The sequence below is a fragment of the Mastomys coucha genome, unplaced genomic scaffold (assembly GCF_008632895.1).
Source record: "Mastomys coucha isolate ucsf_1 unplaced genomic scaffold, UCSF_Mcou_1 pScaffold14, whole genome shotgun sequence".
In the NCBI taxonomy this organism is placed as follows: Eukaryota; Metazoa; Chordata; class Mammalia; order Rodentia; family Muridae; genus Mastomys; species Mastomys coucha.
In genome coordinates, this window is record NW_022196896.1 from 58,862,768 (window position 1) to 58,884,289 (window position 21,522).

General features: G+C 37.4%; 1 protein-coding gene across 1 annotated transcript in view; it reads right to left on the reverse strand.

Moving 5' to 3' along the window:
* The window catches only part of Phf3 (PHD finger protein 3), a gene marked incomplete at its 3' end in the record, with an annotated part of 66,805 nt that overhangs the window by 19,742 nt on the left and 25,541 nt on the right, over positions 1-21,522 (reverse strand). Inside the window, exons 3-4 of the mRNA XM_031368966.1 lie at positions 12,498-12,659; positions 5,192-6,905 (exon numbers count right to left, since the gene is read on the reverse strand). Coding sequence (XP_031224826.1) covers positions 5,192-6,905; positions 12,498-12,659 — 1,876 coding nt within the window. The remainder of the gene's footprint in view (positions 1-5,191; positions 6,906-12,497; positions 12,660-21,522) is intronic.

A 21,522-nucleotide genomic window follows, 5' to 3' on the forward strand; every position in this document is an offset into this window, starting at 1 on the left:
ATAGAACAAAGCACATAAAGACCCAGTGAGGTGTGAAATCTCAGTCACAATCTATCCAATTTAAAAGGTGAGATCATATAGAAAACTAGGGGATTTGACTAAAAAAAAAAAAATCTACGTCTCTCATTCCTGGCAACCACCATGTAACCTGAACCATTCTGATCCAATGTCATGGTTCAGCTGAAGGATTCGTGTTTACGTTTGGGTGTGGACTTCCTTAGTTAATGCCTTTCATGCTCTGGGAAATCAACTCATTTGCCCAATAAACAGCACTCCATCTTAACACGAATGCTCTCAAATTTAGGTTTTGATTCTGATTTCCTGAGAGTTTTTCCTTTATTGCATCACCTCATGGTTCAGAAGCCAAGTTGTGGTTCACCTAAAGGTATTTGCAACAACTTAGGAATAAAATGGCAACTCACGCATGACTAGCGATGCTATCAGCTCACTGGAATACTCAGATGTCAAACTCCCACCCCCCTTTTCTTTCTGTCTGGCAATTCGTGGCATCTCAAAAGATTTGGGATAGCCTTTTATAATCTGAGCACTTTGTGGCACTGATTTTGTTAATAATGGCACCACGGAGCACGAGCATGCCCTGCTCCTTTAAAAATGCATTCTCTAACAGATAGAATGTTTAAACTAACCTAAGGCCCTGATTTCATGTCAAAGTATCAAAGTAAGTATCAAAATTAGTGCTCCATTTAGGAGGTGTCTTTAAAGTGATGCCAAATCCATCCCTCCTCTCCAGCAGTTCTTCATCCTGTGTGTGCATTTCTGCCTCCCCAACCATGATGCTGAGTCTTAGGAAACAAGCTACAATTGGCCCTTCTCTAGCCTCAGTGGTCTGTCTGCTGCCGACATCATCATTCGTCTTCACCTTTCCTATGATGCACTTAGTTTGAAAAATCAGGGTAAGTAGGTTTTATTCACAAGCCACGAGAGCATTTAAATAATGTAACATTTATTTGTAAGGAAGTTTCTCTTTGAAATATTTGATGATTTTATGATGTCTCAATGACAGTTGTTCCACAGGGTAGGGATCTTGAAGAATTCTTTCATGTTTAATACTTTAATGCTCTTTCCTTTCTCCATGCAAAGTGCACACATTGCTATTTCCTGAAGCCAACTGCCTAGTATAAACAGCTTTGATTCAGAAGGAAAATGAGTGGTTCTCTTCTACAACCACAGCTGCACTGACTTCAAGTTAAGTTTGCAATGGTTTCAGCCTTAAGTGACAGATCATATAACAGTGTAAAAGCATTTTCAAACTTCCATTTGATGTAACCAGGCCACCTCACTGATCTATGATCATAAAATTTACCAAGAAATTATTTCATCATTGCTCATTTCAAGTTTATTTTGGAAATGCTTACACTCAATTGTTGACATGCTTTGAAATACAAAACTGTCATCTAAAGATGTCATCTTAGTACTTTAGGTTTGGTTTTAAGAACAATGTTATTTAGATAAAACTTTCTTAAAAAAAAAAAAAAAAAAACTAGTAGCAAACACCCGTGTCCTGGGGCCAGGGGTAGGGTGGGGGTTACTTTAATATAGTCAATTGGAACTGTTAACACCAATTTCTACTTAGGAACTTCTAAAAACCATGAACTAAAAAAATATTGTTGAAGCCAAAATAAGAGGAAAGAGAGGGGGAGCAGAGATGGCTGGAGGAGGAACCCTCCTTATCTCCTCTCAGGCTGTACTGCTTTAAAGGCCTAGGAGGGGATACTTAGAAAGCACAGCATAAGATCCGTAGCAGTGGGATGCCAAGAACCAGTACTCCACTTCTGCCACTCCTTGATGTGTGATTAATAAAAGGAGAAATTTCTTTATGGAAAATATGAGAATCTACTGTTGCTGAGTAAGTTGACTCAAGCAAATCAGTATGTAACAGTTAAGAGAAAAAATGCAGCAATATTCATGGATTTTTTTTTTTTTTACTATGCTCACATAAAAAACAGACAGTAAAAAAAAATTAGGTCTACGAAAAACAGAAAGCAACTTGTATGTCTAATTAATTTTTTGATAAGAGCCAGAAAAAAACCTTAGGAGACCTTAGCTGTTAAAGTAAACTATAGAGTTAATTCTATGAAAACTTGATCTTAAAAGAAACAGGGCACAAATTAACATGGCAGGTGTTACAATATGGGCCTACAATTCTGTAGGTAATTTAAGTAACAGCCCCAAACATCCTGCCACTACATAAGACTTTATTCCACAGATAAAAATGCAAAATCATCTTTAATAGTCAACCTAATCTTTGAAGAAAAATAGTCTATAAAACATAAAATGAGAAAACCAGAACCATTTATTCTGGAAAGTTTTCTTTTCTGAATATAACACTGTAACTTAATGTTGCTAAGGAGACTTTTTGCTGCTTGTTGAGATTTTGTCCAACCTATAATTAGGGTTAAGAAAATGCATTACAAATTAAAGACGCATACATCTTCCAGACAAAGGTAGAAGAGAAGCCAAAAGTACATAACACAAAGTAACTTTAAGAACATTTCCACTCAAAATGCCTTCTTGTAAAAAGATTCAAAAAATCACCTCTATGTAAAAGTAAACAAGGGTCTCATTTTAAAAGTATATTGAATAATTTTGATATGTCTGTATCAAAGACCTATTGTCTGTAGGATAGAAGAACGTAATGTTATGTCAGTAGATCCATAATACAAAACATAACATCCAAGTGGACATATATACAAAAAAGCTATTTCCAATTGTAATTTGTGTAAAATACTAATCAATTCTACTGTCACATGTGCTATTTCAAATAGCTTTCACTATGATCAGTATATAAAATTAGATAATAAATTTCCTATTTTCATAATAGATCTGTATTTATGCATGTAAATTAAAATTAAAAAATTACAAATTATGTGAAAAGTATGCTTTAGGTATTTAAAAATGGAAAGACAATGTAACAATGTGGTGCTGAGCTGGGCAGTGGTGGCGCACGCCTTTAATCCCAGCACTTGGGAGGCAGAGACAGGTGGATTTCTGAGTTCAAGGCCAGCCTGGTCTATAGAGTGAGTTCCATGACAGCCAGAGCTACACAGAGAAACCCTGTCTCAAAACACAAAAAACAAACAAAAAAAAAAACACATACACACAAAAACCCCACAACAATCTGGTGCTGAAGATTATATATATATATATATATATATATATATATATATATATATATATATATACATACACACACATATATATACATACATATACATATGTGTGTATGTATATATATATATCCCAACCAATGGCTTAGCTTCTTTATTCACAAACTGAAAAAGTAGTAAAGGTGTCTAAAGAGCCAATTCAGAAGTTAATTCTTTCCAATATACATCATCTACTTCAATTACACAGAGTCAACATCTAGTTCCCAAAGCTATCATGATAAGCTATATTTCAGACTGAAACAAAAGAAGTCCATACTTTATATAGCAGCCTTAGAAAAGGAAGGAAGGAAGGAAGGAAGGAAGGAAGGAAGGAAGGAAGGAAGGGAGGAAGGAAGGAAGGAAGGAAGGTAGGTAGGTAGAAGAGAATATGTAATCTTTATGTAGTCTTTTTTTTTTTTATGTAATTTTTACTTCAAGTAGCTGCTGAAGTTATGAAGTGACTATTACCACTATAGAGCTTGGGCAAACTCCTGAAGACTACACCATTAAGACAAAAGTTATTTTTAAAAAGCTAATAGTAACATACTGAACATGGGTTCAAACTCTATGCCAAAGTAATTCTTGAGGTTCCTAGTCCCTGACTCTAACCATATGTCAGTGTTGTGATTTTAAGATACTACATAAGACAAAGGTCTGGCTTTTATTAAAAGTACAATTAACAATGTGAGTTAATCCTTACATCTCTGAGACAGAGTAAGCTCCCTTTGAAATATGTGAACATACCATAAATGTACAAACCATGGAAAAGTATGTAACTCGGATAAAGGTAGCACTATATTCAAACATGCTACAAAATTTAAAGGCAAGGATATACTTTTTCATAGAGTAATTCCTGACATTAAAATAAGACATAAACAGTAAAGATTTCAGCAGCATAAAGGCAGAGCCAAGAGGACCCCAAGATCAAGGACAGCACAGATTACATACTGAGCTTTCAAACGATCTCTACTACAGTCTGTCTCAAAACAAACAAAAAATTTACCAACGTCTATGGCATAAAACTTAGTTTAACAATCCCCAAACTTCCCTCTTACTCCCAATTACAGTGATGTATACCATGCTGTTTACTGACTGCCTCTCTCTAAATTTAGTTTCACTTTTATGTAATCTGACAGAGCTGGGAGAGGAAACTGTCATGTAACTTTACTGTCTGTTTTCCTTCTTTTTAGTATACAATCACTGACATCAGTCTCAAGAGCAATATGGGTACTTGATCAGCACCATCTGCAGCAGCAGACATCACTTTATCTTTGTCCCTTCTCAAAAGAAAGCAGAGGAAAATACTCCAAAGATGGGGCATGTGGTAAGCTTCGAAAAATGGAGTCCAAAATAACCCTACCATAAAAGTAGTGGTAACGTCGACTCTAAAATTTTCAAAGGCCAGAATTCACAAATTCTTTGAACTATTAAATGTTCAAAAAACAAATACATATTTTTCAGTCTACTCCATAATACACACAAAATTCAGCTAGGTAAGCTAACAGTTGCTTTTGCTATTGAACTTAGTTCCGAGATCAAATATGTTGGTTTTGAATGGTAACGGTTGGTGTTTCAAGTGCATCATTTAAAAAAATAACAGCCTCAAAAGAAAAATAGCCATTCCATTAAGAGCTTTACACTTTATTACTAGTTCTCAGTCAAATAAAATGACATAACCTCCAGTCCTGAGGCAGCATAACAATTCTGATTAGCAAAAGGGGGTTGGTTTTTATCAGATGCAGTAACTACATCAAATTCTGACTGGTTACAATGACAAAGCATGTCTATGTACATGAGATTGCTCAAACTAAGCTTTTTAAGATATTCTACAATGATCTAGCTGTAAATTCAATGGTTCCAGGTTTCTATCATTTATCCAGGATTGGTAAGGGGTTTTTGGAAGTCTCTGTATATTAATTTTTTTCTTATTAGAAAGTTCTCACACAGATCTCAATCCTCATCCTACAAGTTTCCCAATGTACGCACCCATACACATATGTACAAACACACACACACACACACACCTGTTGCCATGTGGTTTTTTGCAAAACCCACATTGCTTGCTGGGAGTCCACATATATTTGCTTTCAAGTGAGGTGGTCTGATCTGACCCTTCTTTTTTTACAGTAGCAATGTTGTCCGGGATGAACAATGGAGGCTCATCCAGAGAAAAACTTCTGCTGCTTCTCCTTTGGCGAGGCTGTAGGTTCCTATCAGGTTTTTTTGGCTTCACCTTATCCTCCTCTTTTAGATGCTCACTGCCTGGATGTACATGCTCATCCTTCACATGGCTACTGACCTTCACCACTGCTACCTGTTGCTGAGGCTTATGGCTCTGTTTCTGATTGGAATGCACTAAGTGTCCAGTTTGTACAGGATGAGGAGGCTCCTTAGATAAGCCAGAGTGACCATGAAGCTTATCACTAAGAGAATGAGTTAAAGGTTTGGAAATTTGCATTGCGTTTTGATCCTGGGGTATTTTTTTCAATACAGAATGAGCCTGGCTTTTCATAGATTTAACTCCAGAATTACAACTCTGACTCTTCAAATCCTTATCAGCTTGTTTTTTTCTCATTTTGACTGGCCTCTGAACATCAGGCTGGGGTTCTGGTTCATCAGAATTCCGCTTCACAGCCTTGACATTAGATTTAGTTTTGCTATGACCTACTTCATGCTTTGCTGCCACAGTTTTTCTGGGTGTCTCTGTGGTCATGTTTTGTTTAGAATGAGTTACAGATTTTATGTGTTTGGATTTTATGTTTTTAGGCTCTAAGCTGCTTCTATCATCCTGAAGAGTTGCTGTTTCCATTTTAATACTTTGAGTAATATTCAATTGCTTTGAATTTTGGTCAGGAACATCACAAATAGTATTTTCTAAAGTACTAGCTTCTGGTTCAAAAGCACAAGTGTCAACTTCCTCCAAATCTGACTTACTAAACTCTGTGCTCTGTAACTGAGCATTGTTAGACTCTGTGTCCTCACCATAGCCCAGTGTTTCCAACTTATTTCTCTGAGGAGAGTTCTCAGGTTTATCAATAATATCCACAGCATTCTTCAATTCCAAATGACATTTCGCCCCTTCATTTTCTGTCTTATTTTTATCGGTACAAGCAGAGTCACTAGACACATCTGAAGAGTGAGGTTGCTCAGCCATCTGGTCATCTTCGCAGGGGAACTTCACCTCCTCTGATTCTTGCTCAGGATTGCCCCCTGCACTCCTTCCTTCAATTGTGTCATCCAGTTCACCTGAAACAATATCACTCTGCTCATCTTCCCTAACTGAAAACTTAAATAATGGGCTACTGTTAGCCTTAGTTTTACATTCCATCAGAGCGTCAGTGTTCTTCTCTTCCATGCTAGCACTAGTCTCTGAGAGAAGTGGACAATTTAACTCAGGAGACGGCACATTCACTGCACCCTGGTTATTACATGCATGCTTGGGATCGAACTCAGCTTCCTCCTTCATTCCAACACAAGATGACACTGAAGAATCAACTGAAGATGCTGAAACTTCTGGCACCACATCCATCTGTTCAGCATGCTGGCCACTCCTTCTACTCTCCTTAGAGTGTTCAGATTTCAGTGATGCATAAACTTCTTCTTTACCCTGACATCTTTCTGGTGGTTTCACCCCTACTTTAGAGGTAGATAAAGTCTTCCCAGATGGTTTTTTTGTGCTTAGAGGTGCTGCATTTGAACGCTTGGCAATAGTGCTTTGTCGCAAACTTCTTACTTGTTCTATCATAGGGGAAAAATAAAATAAAAATAACTTAGCTATTTGCTGTGTGCTTTTATTTCAGTAGTTTAAAATATATCACTTCCTTATTCTGACCTCTGAAACTTACCTGGTTGTATTAGTAAAAAAGTACTGAGAGCTACTCTTGATGATCACAATACACTGATATATATAATATATATACACATGTAAATATATTATATATATAATATATACACATGTGTAATATATATTATATATATAGCCTAGCATGTTAACTTAATTTATTAGAATCTCTTGAACTATGTCAGATGAAACAGAAATAAAAATTTCAAACTCATCTAATATTTAAGAAATATTTTCAACAAGTATCTTTTCTATATGAGATTTATTACCTCTAATAGCTGTCTTAAATATTATAATACATTCTAAACATCAAATATTTTTAATTATATAAAAACAAGTACAAATGCCAAAGTCTCACATGCAAACAAAATCATGTATCATAAACAAGATCTATTGTTTCAAGATATAACCTCTAAAAACCTCCAATTCCCACTGTAGTGTATTTCCCTTTTACACTAAAGGCTTCTGTAAGAAGTGAAACAGGTCTCATGTAGCCTAGGCTAGACTCAAAACCTTTAAGGAGACCTTGAAAGTGATCCTCTCGCCTCTACTTCTCACATGCAGAGTTTTACAGGCTATGTTCTAGAACATCCCCAGTCCCTTTACTACTCCTATGCAAGAAATTAAAGTGTACACCAAAAGTGCCACACACAGACTGCCAAATGAATCAATAACTAAAAAAAAAAGTATAAGTAAAATACAAAAAAAAAGTCATGATTCCTTCTTTTAACAGTACTCCTAACAGAGTCTACTAAATTAAGGAAGAGTCCCTTTGTCCTGAGCCTGAAAAATCTTCCCAAGAAAGGAAACATACATAGTAAAAAGAACTGAAAGTAAAGAAAACTTTAAAATTTCACTAAACATAAAAGGAACTTGTGAATTAAAATTCAAAATACAAATATAAAGGTATAACTATTTTGCTAAATCAACTTCACATGCACTCTGATTTATTTTAAAGTTACTCATTCAAAATAATATCCCACTCTACTACTACTTTGAATATGTCCAACCTGCCACTTCTCATAGAGGATGAAACTACTGAAGAGTGGGCTTCTCGTCCAGGTGATGCAGCAGGTCCTGGTGTAGCTAACAGCACTCACTCTTCAGTGAAAAATCAACTACCTAGTCAGCCCAGACTCTGGAACTCTTTCTACTTCCCCCAGGCCCCACAATATGAACATTTGCGATACACTCAACAGTTTTACAAAATTATGGGCTCGGGAGATGGCTTAGTCCCTACAGTGCTGCTCTGCATCACAAGGACCAGAGTTTAGATCCCTGACACCCACATACAAGATAAACATGGAAGCACATGTCTGCAAACCCAATGTGGGAGGCAGAGCAAGGTGCTGAGACAGGAGATGTTGGAGCTCACTGACTACCAGGCCCAGCTGAATCAAGGAGCTCCAGGTTCAGTGAGAGATACTGACTCAAAACATAAGGTAGAAGGTGATGGAAGACACTGCACATGCACACATACAAATGTGTATGTATAACACATAAAGACCTAAATAAGAAAACATTACTTAATGGTTTATGAACTGTTCATCACAGGCTCTGTTATTTTTAAAATAACTAGCAGAGTTTAATTTCTGTATTCAGGTAACTTTTAAGCTCTGAACTCTATGTTTGAAATAAAACCACTGAAAAACAATAAAAAATTTTAGCTTTGAAGTAGCTGCTAAAACCAGAGTGGCATGGTAGTCAGCTGAGCTGAGGGTATTCTGATGAAATATTATTTTCAAATGGGAAGAAATTTATTAAGCAAAGGATAGCACCTTTACTTCTCTAAAACTGCCTTAGTCTGAAGCATACCTTTCTATGGGCAAAAAAAAAAAAAAAAAGCCCATGTTCTTTTTTCTTTCTTCTTTTTTTTTTTTTTTTCTTGGTTTTTTGAAACAGCATTTCCAGGCTAGCCCTGAACTCAGAAATCCACCTGCCTCTGCCCCCCAAATCCTAGGATTAAAGACATGCACCACCATTGCCTAGCAGATTCCTTAAAGTCTCATGTATACGTGCCAAGTAACTGATTTTTAAAATTTAATTAAATTATATACCAAGGAAATTATGATAAGAACAGCCCTTGTTCCCATTGTTCCCTTAGCTACAATAAAGGATCTTTTTTGAAAAGGTACAAATCTACAGAAAATGAAGAGCGAGAGGAAGCAATGACAGATTTTGTGACTCAAGCAAGGAACAATTAGGTAATATACTTGAGACAAACACTAAGCTGGCAAGTTATTAAATCCACCTTTTTAACATCCTACCCTAAAGCAATGGCTCTTAGCCTGTCCATTGGGAGCCGTTTGGGTATAAACAGCTCTTTCACAGAGGTGGTCTAAGACCATTGGAAAACACAGGTATTTCCATAACAGTAGCAAACTTACAATTATGAAGTAGCAACAAAAATAATCTTATGGTTGGGGGTCTGCACAACATAAGGAACTGCATTAAATCGTTGCAGCACTAGGAAGGTTGAGAGCCTCAGCCCTAGAGAATAAAAAGGGGTTCTAGACTGGGAATGCTACAGTTGAGAGCAGCAATACAAAGATGGGAACTGTGAAATACAATTTATATAACACTGAAAACAGATATTCTATCAACTTCCTTCGCAGGGTACCAAAATATGCTAATGAGACCACAAAAATAACCTGAACTCTGGTAAGAGATATCACAAAAGACAAGTGATGCTCAGTTCATAACTTCAGTCCAGACAGTTGAGTTTTCTTCCCACAGCACTCGTTCTCATAAAGCAGTTTGGTAAGTACTCACTGCTCCTCTGTCCTGCACTGCCTAAGGCCAGGGTTCCTCTTAGGGGTGTCAACTTCAGACTTAGTGAGACTACCCTCAGAGCCACTACAACAGCAGGAACTGCTCTACCCGTGAACTAAGTGTGACAATAGAGTGATCTCTGCCTTTTCAGGCTACAAACCCCTCCTCACTGGCCCAAAAAAGCTCCATCTTCCAATGTTCTGCATCTTGCTGGCAGCAGCCAGTGACTAACCTTGTGATGTACAGAATCTCTGTACATCTGATGTTTGCTCGGCTCTTTGATTTTTTTTTTTTTTTTTTTTTTTTTGTAATTCCTAAATAAAACAAATGGGAGGAAGCTTTTTAAAATGAAAGACAAAAAACAAAATATTAATTTTTTTCTTTCAAAACTAAAAGGAGGTGAATCCCTTTAAAAACACTTTGAGTATCCTAATAAAGATAAAAGGTATTAGTAACTTAAAGACAAAAGCTATTATACACATTTTAATAAAAATAAATACATTGCTATTTTCAGGGTCGTTCTCCAAACAATACCAAGAAACATTTGAGCATTAGAAATGCAAAACTTGACAGAAGGGTCAGAGGAAACTGAAATAATTTCCAAAGATGAAGTAAAAAAAGATAATATAGAAAGTATAAGGAAAAATAAAGATAATGAAAGACCAGCATCTTTCACCAGACCATAATTCCAGAAAGCAAGAGTTGACAAATTAATGAAAAGGAATAAAGTGTGGAAAAACATTTCTAGAAGTGAACAATTATTCCCAGACTCCAAATCGAATGAATGCTAGCTAACCTTAATACATAAAACACACCTAAACTTTACCAAGCTTTTATGTCGTGAAATAGTTTTTAAAATTGTGGGAAAGATTCTACAAGCTTCCATCCAGCATATAGCCACCCCTCCCCCAAAAAAATCAGATATCAGAGTAAAGAACTTCCTAATTCAGTGAATGAAGTCGTACTCTCAGATCAGTTCCTATGGTAATTTGCCTTCGCTAAAATAAGTTATTCTTACCCATGTCCACACATACAAGCGGGATAAGATGCTGCGGACACACAGAAACACTGAAGTAGGAAGGACTTAGTGGGAGAGCAAGGAATATTTTCAGCAAGAGTGGAAGGGACTAAAGGAAAATAACAGTGAGGGAGATATGTCCAACGTAGTGTGTGTGTATGTGTGTGTGTTTATTAAATTGTGAAAAAATGTATATGCATATATAGTTTAAATAAAATGTTCTTATCTAGGCTAATAATATTCCTTCCCAGAGCCAAAGACAATCTAACAAAAACCCCATGACCAGGCATGAGAAGCTCTCTTTTCAGTTGTTAGTGTTGTCCAAGAGAGTCCCAAAACAGTACAGCTTCTTGCTACCGCAGTTTGCCACCAGGTCCCCTATTGCTGAAGACAGAAACCATGCACTTCAGACAGAGGGCCCAGATGCTTGAGCTGAAACTGACCCGAAAGCCTCCCCAAGGACTAGCTTTTATGACACCAGAAAGTGCCATTCAAGCTTCCAAAGGAGGAAGAAACAACCAAAAAAGTACTACCCAGCTGTGACACCTACGAATCACACTAGAGATCCACATAGCACAATAACCCTAAGTGTGCAGTAGTCCACACAGAACTTGGCAATAACCAACAGCTTTCTAACTGGAATTAAGACCCAGTCAAGAAAGAAACTATGCCTGGTACTGAAAACTTAGCCAACAGGCAGTGTGAAGTCATGAATCTGACAGTAGAACCTACAACCACCACTTTACTAACACCAGCATAGCTCCTAACTATATTCTAAATATGTGCCCTCATATCCCACAGGAAGTGTGGTCCTCACCCCTCAAGAAAACTTCTCTTTGTAACAGAGACCACTACAGACCACAAATCAAAATACAGAGTTGTAGAGCATAGTTCCAATGGACACAATTACAAAAGAACTACAGCACCTAAGGCTCAGGAATCATTGCAGAAGAGGTGGAGGAAAGACTGTAAGAGGCAAAGGATGAGGGAATTTGCTCTAAGATTGCAAATCCTAATAATGTCAGAAGCTACACCCATAAAGTCTCATCATCATGACCGCCTAAGCATGAGCTGAACAAGGACAACAACAGACATGCTGATAAAGACAGGGGAAAACCCAGGAAGCTTCAACTCTACACACACAAACAACTGTAGATAACTGAGAAATGCTGAGAAGCAAAACCGTCCTCTTCAGGGAAAAGCATACTAACTGGTTATCCAGTATCAAATGCTCACCCTGAAAACACAACAAGTAACATTATACAGACTCAGAGGCTGTATCTGTGTACTTAAATTCACATACACATGCAGAAAAATTAATAAAAAAAATGCCATGAATTTAAAGAGTTAAAGAGAAATATGGAAGTCTGGATGGAGGAATCTCAAAAATTAATAATTTAAAAATGCTTATACCATAATACATACTTCTAAAAAACAATTTTTCAAGCCAGATGTGACTAGAATACTCCTGCAGTCTTAGTACTTGGAAACTGGGGGTAACATGACAGAAGTTCAAAGCCAGCCTGAGCGTCACATGGTGTCTGAATTCAGCCTGGGCTATAGAGACCCTAATGATCAGTTGAGTGGCAGGTAGATAGGTAGGTGAATAGATAGGTAATCTGCTTAGCATTAATTGTATAACCTAGCACTCATGTTTTATGCATCTGATTTTCTGGCTTAACCTCTTGGGAAGGATTACCTTGTGCCATTAAACGAGGTGATTTTCTTGGTGATCTTACTGAATTGTCTTCTACTCTGTCCCTCAAACTCCTGTTAGGTAAAATCAATTCTTCTTCATCAATGGTATCATTACCACTTTCTTTAACAACTCCTTCATCCATAATATCGTCAAGACCAACAACTAGAAAGAAACAAAAACAAAATTATTTTTAAAAATGTTGGGTGTGTTATTAATTTAAAAGCAGCACACGGAAAAAATCAAAGTGTTTTAATGTGATATTGTATAGAAATAAAAATCTAAGTCTATGGCTAATATATGCGGTTAGCACCCACATCCATTTCATTTGACCAATGTCTACCCTGTGAGGTAACTAGTCAGAGAGAATTAGCAATAATCCTTGTTGATGTGACCTCAACTACTGCTCTGTCATGATCTGTGTTCCCCTTGAGAATGTCATGGGTAACTAACTATACCTGGAAAACTCAATTATCTCAAGTCTACTGAGGTGGTACAAAAGTGATCTATGTCTTGAAAAGCTCCTAATTCTAGGTTCATGCCCAAACCTACAGTATTAGAAACATTATGCTGCATGTGTGGGGATGATGCAGGTCATTTACAGATGGCTAAATAAAAGGAAGGAAGGAAGGAAGGAAGGAAGGAAGAAAGGAAGGAAGGAACATAGGTGTCCTTCCCCCAGGGATGAGGAAAGCAATGACTACTGTACAATGATTTCCCAACCAGTAAGACACCATTTAAGAGGGAGGATGGAGCAGGAGTATGATTACGACATTCAGCCTATCCGCTGGTCTCCTCCAGCTGTGAAAGGAGAGTAACAGGCCCTGTCCTCCCTACCTCAGAGTGCTGTTGTAAGGATTTAGTGGGATGATGTATGAACTCACTCTGTAAGCTTTAGAGCACCAGACAAATGTTAGTTACTATCTTCATCCTAGAGGTTAGAAGGAATCTCAAGAATTTATCTAGTCCTCATCTTTGTATTCAAGTAGAAGAATTTCATTTAAAAAAGCTCAACAAGATAGTGGTCTATCCTAAAATTTAAAAAGAACAAAATTCTTAATAAATATACTTTCAAATGACACAGTCTTTTTGAAGAGCAATTCTGCAACGAAGATTTACACTTGCTCAAACCCTTTCCCAAGATAAACATAAACAGTGTTGAATGTTAGCCAGAAAACATTCTAATCTTTGTTCAAGAAGTAATATACACTCAAACGGGATAAAGACTGACAGAATGAACATGAGAGTACATTAGTTGTGTATCAACTCTCCTCTATAGAAGGTAAGAGGTTCTTTCTCATCTGTCTTCCAGTATCTTCCTACAGAGCATGTATCACTCTCAGAGTCCATGATCTACAAAATACTGCAGGAAAATTCATCAGGACTCTCTTAAGATACAATATAGGTAGAGACAGAAGGGAAATCTAGTGAGGCTATTCTATCATGACCAAATATTGATGTCATTTTACACACTTTTTTCAGAAAAGTTTATGTTAAGTACTTAAATTATGAATTATACATTTTTACATTGGAAAGATGCATAAAAAGCACAGAATGTAACAGACTGTTAGAGCACCAATTATCTCTAGCAGTTAAGGTAGACAAGGAATAGTTGTTATTCTAGTTTCTTACTTTCTTACACTGTCTACAATACACACATATCTTATACCACAATGGGGGTGGGGGGACAATCTGGAGGAGTAAAATCATCTATAAGAGGCTAATTAATAAGGGCTTGAGGACATTTGAATCCACAGGCCAATTAACGAGTTGTATAAGTATGTGTGCACAAGCCATGGTACATAAACGTGCAAGTCAGAAGACAACCTGCAGGAGTCCATTCTCTCCTCCTACCATGTAAATCCAAGGGATTTTAAACTGAAGTCGTCAAGCTTGGCAGTGCGAACCTTTACCCGCCATCTCACTGGCCTTAATCTGAAGTTTTTTGAAATAAGTTGCTTATAATTTTTTACAAAAGTCATTGAATGGTGCCTCCCTTCCTACTACCTGTCTACTCATGGTATATTACTACACTGATGTAACTGTATTTGTTTTACTTGACTCAGTGATCCTTTGAGTTAACTGTAATGATGAAACAGAAAGGGGATACAAAACTAAGTCTATTAGCAGCATTACTTATATCCTTATCTACATTTAGGAACATAATAGTACTTAAAAGTCACAGTCACCCCTAAGAAGTTAACTTAATGTATGTAATGCACAACAACTCAATAGAACCAACCTGTCATACATATCTGAGACCCCTGGCTCCTGAAGAGCAACACTAAGGCTGACCTCAGGTCTCCACACACATGCACCACACCTCACACGCATAAACAAACATATTTGAGAGTTGAATCATAAAGATGGGGGGGGTTAGGGAATCAAGTAACAGATTTTAGAATATAAACAGAATAACTTTGAACTCTGACAATATTTAAAATTAGTAGTTGAAGCATAAAAAGAGATAAACAAGTTGGAAAAAGAGATTTGAGTGAGACATATGAATCAGAATACAAGTGAAAAATATTTCAAAACAGCAAAAGTCAATTAAGCTAAATCACTGATGGATGAAAGAGAAGATAAATGGCCTTGATGTGGTAGCATGAGAGCTACTGATGTGACCTTAAGAAGTGATAATGGTGATCCAGACTCAGAGCTGTTTTGGTAGAGGAACAGGAAGGTGCAATACAAATGCTGAAAAAATAAATACAAAACAGTGTGTGCTGACAACAGAACTCCATAGTAGAGGCTGTTACAGAGAGTGTGCTGCCATACTTCAACTCTCCAAGTATAGAAAGGGAAAGGGGAAGCCAGGTATACTGCACACAGTGAAAGCAAAGCAAACCTATGGAAAACAGGCTACCTCAAGAAAGGCAGCAAGGCAGCAGAGGCACTGCGTAATCTACTCAGCTACCACGGAGAGCACGGAAAACACGAACATACACGCTGCGACTTCTCATTTCCATCTGAGCTGCCCAGTGCCTCTACAAGCATTCAAGCAAGAGGCACTTGCATTCACAGGTCAATTCTAGGACACCTAATGATGGTGTAAACACTGTTACCAGGAGCCTTAGGGAGGGGGTGCAGACAGTATTTGCTTAAGGTCTGCTGCTTTTTACTTTTATTACTCAGGTTTTTCTTTTCTTTCTTAATTCATTTGCACAGCCTGCCTGTTACACTCATGAAAGCAGAAAGCTATAAATGATTGTAAAAATGTAAAAACAACTCTAGGCATGACTGAAATATTTGACTTATATCAAATTACTTTAACAAAAGAGCTGATTAATCAACTCTTTCCATGATTCTATTTATAATGCACTTTATGTGCCCAAGATCTTCAGAAAGCTGGTCACCACATGCTTCCCAAATACTGCTCCTGTTATTTCTAGCTTGTGCGCATGCTTTGTACATGTACGGTACCTATGTGTGGAAGCCTGGGAACATTTCCAGCAGAAGTTGTCGTTATGCTTTTTCTACCTTAGTACAGAGACAATGTCTCTCACTGAAACGGGAACTAGCTTAAACAACAAATTCTGATAGAATGGCAGACCAGCAAGCCCTAGGAAGACTTATTTCTGTCTCTCCTGAATTTGGCATATCAGCACACATCATTGTACCCACATTTTCAAAAAGCTACTACACGCACGTATGTAGGTATATACACATGTATGTATTTAGGGACCATCTGTATCACATGGCCCACATATGGAAATCTGAAGACAATTTGCAGGTACTATTCACTTTCCCTACCAACTGGGTTCCAGGGGCCAAACTCAGGCTGTCAGCATTGGTAGCAAGAATCTTTATCCCTGAGCCAGGTCATCACCCAAACCTAGCTTTTTATGCAAATTCTGTGGATCTGTCATGATCTGAACGAGGATGCTTCCCATAGACTCAAGTACAAGAACACTTGGTTCTCAGATGTTGGTGGTGTTTGGAGGTGTGGCCTTGCTGTGCAATTATGTCACCAGGGGCAGGCTCTGAGGGTTTGAAGACTCTGGCGATGTTCAGTTTGTTCTCTGTCTTGTGCTCACATTTGAAAATATGAAATCTCAACTTCTGTTCCTATTACCATGTTTGCCATTTCCCTAGCATAACGTACCCTTATCCCTCTGGAATGATAAGCCCAAATAAACTCTTCCCTCTATGTAAGCAGCCTAGGTCACAGTGTTTCACCACAGCAACAGAAAAATAACAGGATCAAAAATACTGGATCAAAGTCAAGTCTTCATACTTACATGGCAAGTGACCCAATTCCACAGCTACCAATGCTGTTCTTCTTCATGGAACACACTCAAATACACCATGACTTTTACTATGTGAGAAACAACTCTAACCCCTCATCATCTTACAGTTATACCTATAAGCTGCACTGAGGGCAGAAACTTGTATCAGATAGCCACTGCATCCTCAGCACCTTAAACAATACAGCAGTTGACATGTATACAACATTTAAAAAACAATCAAACAGTATAGTATCAACCACTTTTAAGTCAAAGCAAACCTTAATCTCTTACATAGAATTATGCAACTAAGCAGTACATTGCTAATGCTTGGAATGTTATTTAATAAGAATCATTTTACCATAAAATAGGAATAGACTTTAAATTTAAAAACTCAGTCCTCTCATTGAAGCTTAAATCACTTTTACTCATTGTCTCATTTCATTTCAGGCCCCAGTTAGTTCTATAATTGCTGGAGTTTGGTCGTAGATGGTTCTCTAAGGTCCATGGGTCAGAGGCCTGGTCTCCAGGAAGGCTCTCTAATGTGAGGCAGTAGAAGCTTGAAGAGGCGAAGCCTAGTAGAAGGTCTTCATAGAATTCTGAGTGTGTTCTTGAAAGGTGTTTAGGAATGAGGGTCCCCTTTTTCACCCATTCCTTCCCAGGCAAGAACTGAGCCCTTCTGCTAACCACACATTCTATCTGTGATGTGCTGGTTTCTCCAGACCTGAAAGCAAAGAGGTCAACTGATTGTGGACTGAAACCTACAAAATTGTCTTGTCTGTCTACCAAAGATATTTGCCATAGTGGTGAAAACTGAACATACACTATGACATAAACACAAGAAAACAAAGACAAACAAGAAAGTCTTCAACTCTTAAAGAAATGTATTCTTTCCCACCAAGTAAAGCTTGAGCAATGAACACCACCTCAGGAAAGGGCTTTGGTGGTTGTATGCACACAACTACATAGAATATAAACTCCATGAGGGTAAAAGTTGTGCTTATGTCTTCTGATAGTGTCAAAGTCTGAACAGCTACAGAAGTGTGCACTATTCATTTTAAGGACTAATGAGCACAAAATACCACAGATTACAATTATAAAAAAACAGAAGTGTTGAGTACCCCGTCACAAAGGATACTTACAGTTTAGAAACACAGATTAGAAGGTACAGGCACATAAGGAAATAAATAAGTAAAAGACTGCTCCCTCAAAAAAACATAGTTGCTATATTTTTAGAATGTCTAGAAATTAAATGCTTTTTAATTGTAGTTTTTAAAACTACAATTGAAAAGATTAAAGACAGGAAGGAGCCTTGACAGAAAACCAATCAACTCTGCATGAAAGTTGGTGCATCTAAGAAACATTTTATAATGTGAAAAACAACAAAATCCTTATCATTGCAATAAATATATTGATATAGTACAGAGCTTCATGAGGAAAAGGTGAATTATTGAGTACACTTAGTTTTGGAGCAACTATCCATATCTTGTGCACTCTATAGCAAAGCTTTGGAAGTCAGTACATCCTGATAACTTTAGTACTTTCTGGCTCTTTCTAGTACCACAATAGTAATCCTTTATTCAAGTTCATTTCATGTAAGATGCTCAATTCTACAGTTTTACATGCCAACAACTAATTTTTATTCCACATATTTCTAGTAATCTCTGTTTTCTAGCCTCTCAACTAATCTCTGTTTTCTGGCCTCTCAACTAGATAAATGAATGGAATATAAAAGATGCTCAATGTTCTAAACTATTAAAAAGATCAGAAATGTATCATTCAATCATGAGTCTTTTACCCAAATACATTTATCTCGGGCCCAATTCATTGAAGGACCAGAAGCCTTGTCTATTAAAACAGTAGTTGACAATATTGCTAATAAAGAATGATGCAAGGGCACTGGGGATACAGCTTGGTGGTGGAGCATTTGCTTGCCATGTGTAAGGATCTGGATTCTATCGCCAGCATCACTAACACCTTGTGTAGGAGGCGGGGGATGGGGGGTTGGCAGTAATGTATTTTCTAAAACAACTAAAGCACCATTTAAAAGCAAGACTTTCAATATGCTGCTTTGTAAATGAACTCTTAGTTTACTGAAAACTTATGTGGAAATTATTCCCTAAATTGTCACAAGAGCACCTCTCTGAGAGTCAGTAAACAGTATTCACTAATCCCAGTCGCTAGACAGTTTCCCTGTCACACTGTGCATCAAATTTATTAGCAACATTGAGCCTAATGCTAGAAAATATCTTTAAGTAAACATTATCAATAACTTAATTTTCAAACTAACCTCTTTTTTATGAATTTATTTTTGAGGCACTGCATATCAGGAAATCTTTCATACTAAAATTGAGAGTAACTATACATGAAACAGAGAAAAAAAAAGTGGCTATGGCCAAAGTGAAAACAAAGGCCTCCTATTTTAAAATAATCAAAGAGTATTGCTTCTACAACAGTAATTCAGGCTGGCAAGATGGCTCAGCAGGTAAGAGCACTGACTGCTCTTCCAAAGGTCCTGAGTTCAAATCCCAACAACCATATGGTGGCTCACAACCATAATGAGATCTGACACCCTCTTCTGGTGTGTCTGAAGACAGCTACAGTGTACTTATGTATAATAATAAATAAATCTTTGGGCCGGAGTGAGCAGGGACTGAGTAAAGCAGAGTTGACTAGAGCAAGCGGGGTTGACCGAAACGAGCAGAGGTCCTAAATTCAATTCCCAACAACCACATGAAGGCTTACAAACATCTGTACAACTACAGTGTACTCATATACAAAAATAAAATAAATAAATCTTTAAGAATGCACACGGTTAACAGTCATTAGCATATATCAAACTAGCTACATGTGAGATAATTTATATATAAAAGAAAAATATGAACATCAAAACCAAGTATGGTTTTATGTACGCCTATAAAATAAGCCCTCAAATGGAGAGCACAGGATCATATGTCCATGCTAAAAGACATTATGCACATATTTTAGATCCACAGAGTCCTTGTGACAATCAAAAGGGATAGTAGGCCCACTGCATGATGTGGGATATAATTATTTCACCAACATAAATTCTGAAGTTGTTGACTGAATGCTAAGTTTGTTCCTTTCAACAGTCCCATCGATAAGAATTGCACACTACCATGTGGGTAATAAAGAAAATTTAATTTAGTAAAATTCAGCAAATACACATGAATTAAAATAAAGAGAAACTAGCCAGTGGCTAGTTGCCAGCAAGTACTGCCTATGGAGAATTAGAACCCATGAAAGGAAAATCTGATGAGAAACTGAGCATTCATGCTGACAAAGTTATGGTTCTTCAGATGGCGTGTTATTTCAAGTCCTAAAGGAGATTTCTCTCTCAACACCGTAGCCTAGTAAACAAATTTAACATAAAGAGTCCCCACAATCAAACACAATAAGATTTCTGACATTACACAACATTAACTGAAAAGTTTCATCCATGAAGAATTCTTGTAAAGATGTTCAACCTGAACTCTAGTCAAGCTTTTAATCCTCACTTCCAGTTTAAAGGAAGTGAAGGAATAGGACAAGCCAGATCACTTCCTCAAACATTGTAAAATGCCTGGACTATAGCCCATCCTTGGGATGGGTGGTTTGATTGTTTTCAAAAGCATTGACCTGAAGGCTAAGGATGGACACAGCAACTCAGCTGGTGGAGTTCTTGCCCAGCATGCACAATGTCCTGGATAAATGGGAACCAAAATGGGGGGCAGTGGCACATGCCTGTGATCCTGGAATTTGAAAGGTGGAGAGGAATTATCAAAAGTTCAAGGCCATCCTCTACTACAAAGGGAGTTAGTTCCAGGCCAGCCTACAATACTGAAACTTTCTCAAAAAAGAAAAAGGGGAAAAAAGTTATCAATGAAAGAGTGACTTCAGAAATGTTATACATGTACCCTGATTTAAATAAGATGAAAGATATAACTTGGGGACGAATAGTAAACTTGAATCTGTTTTAACTACATTAATATTATGTAATATTAGGCACCGAATTGTGCATGAGTTCTCCCTATGAGATACCTTATGGATGAACTGAATGAACTCAAAAACTTCATACATGAGCAAAGCAAATAGAACTAAATATTAACAATAGTGAGTCCCAACAGAAGGCACCTGTGTACATACTATACTATCATTATCACTATGTATGAAAATTTCAAAATAAAAATACTTAAAATGAAAACTCCTTCAAGAAAATAAACAGTATCCTACCCAGATATTAAAAGAACATATACTTGATTTCCAGTCCATTTTATTGAAAAACACATTTTAACATGGCCTTTTAAAAGCTATGCAAGTAGGCATATTTTAAAAGATACATAAAAAGTTTAAAAGGCTAAATGAAAGAAAAGAACCACTAACTAACATGAAGCAGATTTGGTGACATTTGCCTGCACCCTGGCATCTCCACAGAGATGGGGGATGGAATTCAGAACATAACTAAGAGCTCCCAGGCCCACTAGCCTGGAGCCTGGAAGAAGCAAGGGCAGAGTCCCAGGTTATTCTCTGACAGGTACACTGTGGGGTAGCGGTGCCTATGCTAGCAATCTCAGTTATTTTAACTAAAATCTCCTCATTTCCGTAAGGTGCAAATCTCAACGGTCAGAGGTGTCTTTAATCTCAGAACTTGGAAGGCTGAGGCAAGAGGATTGCCTTGAGTTTTGAGACCAGTCTGGTCTACAGAGTAAGAAAGGTCCTGTCTCATAAAAAGAGGAGGGAGGTAGGGGTAAGTCACTCAGGCAGAATGGCTAATAATGGTGCCTGACTCCAAGCCTGATTCC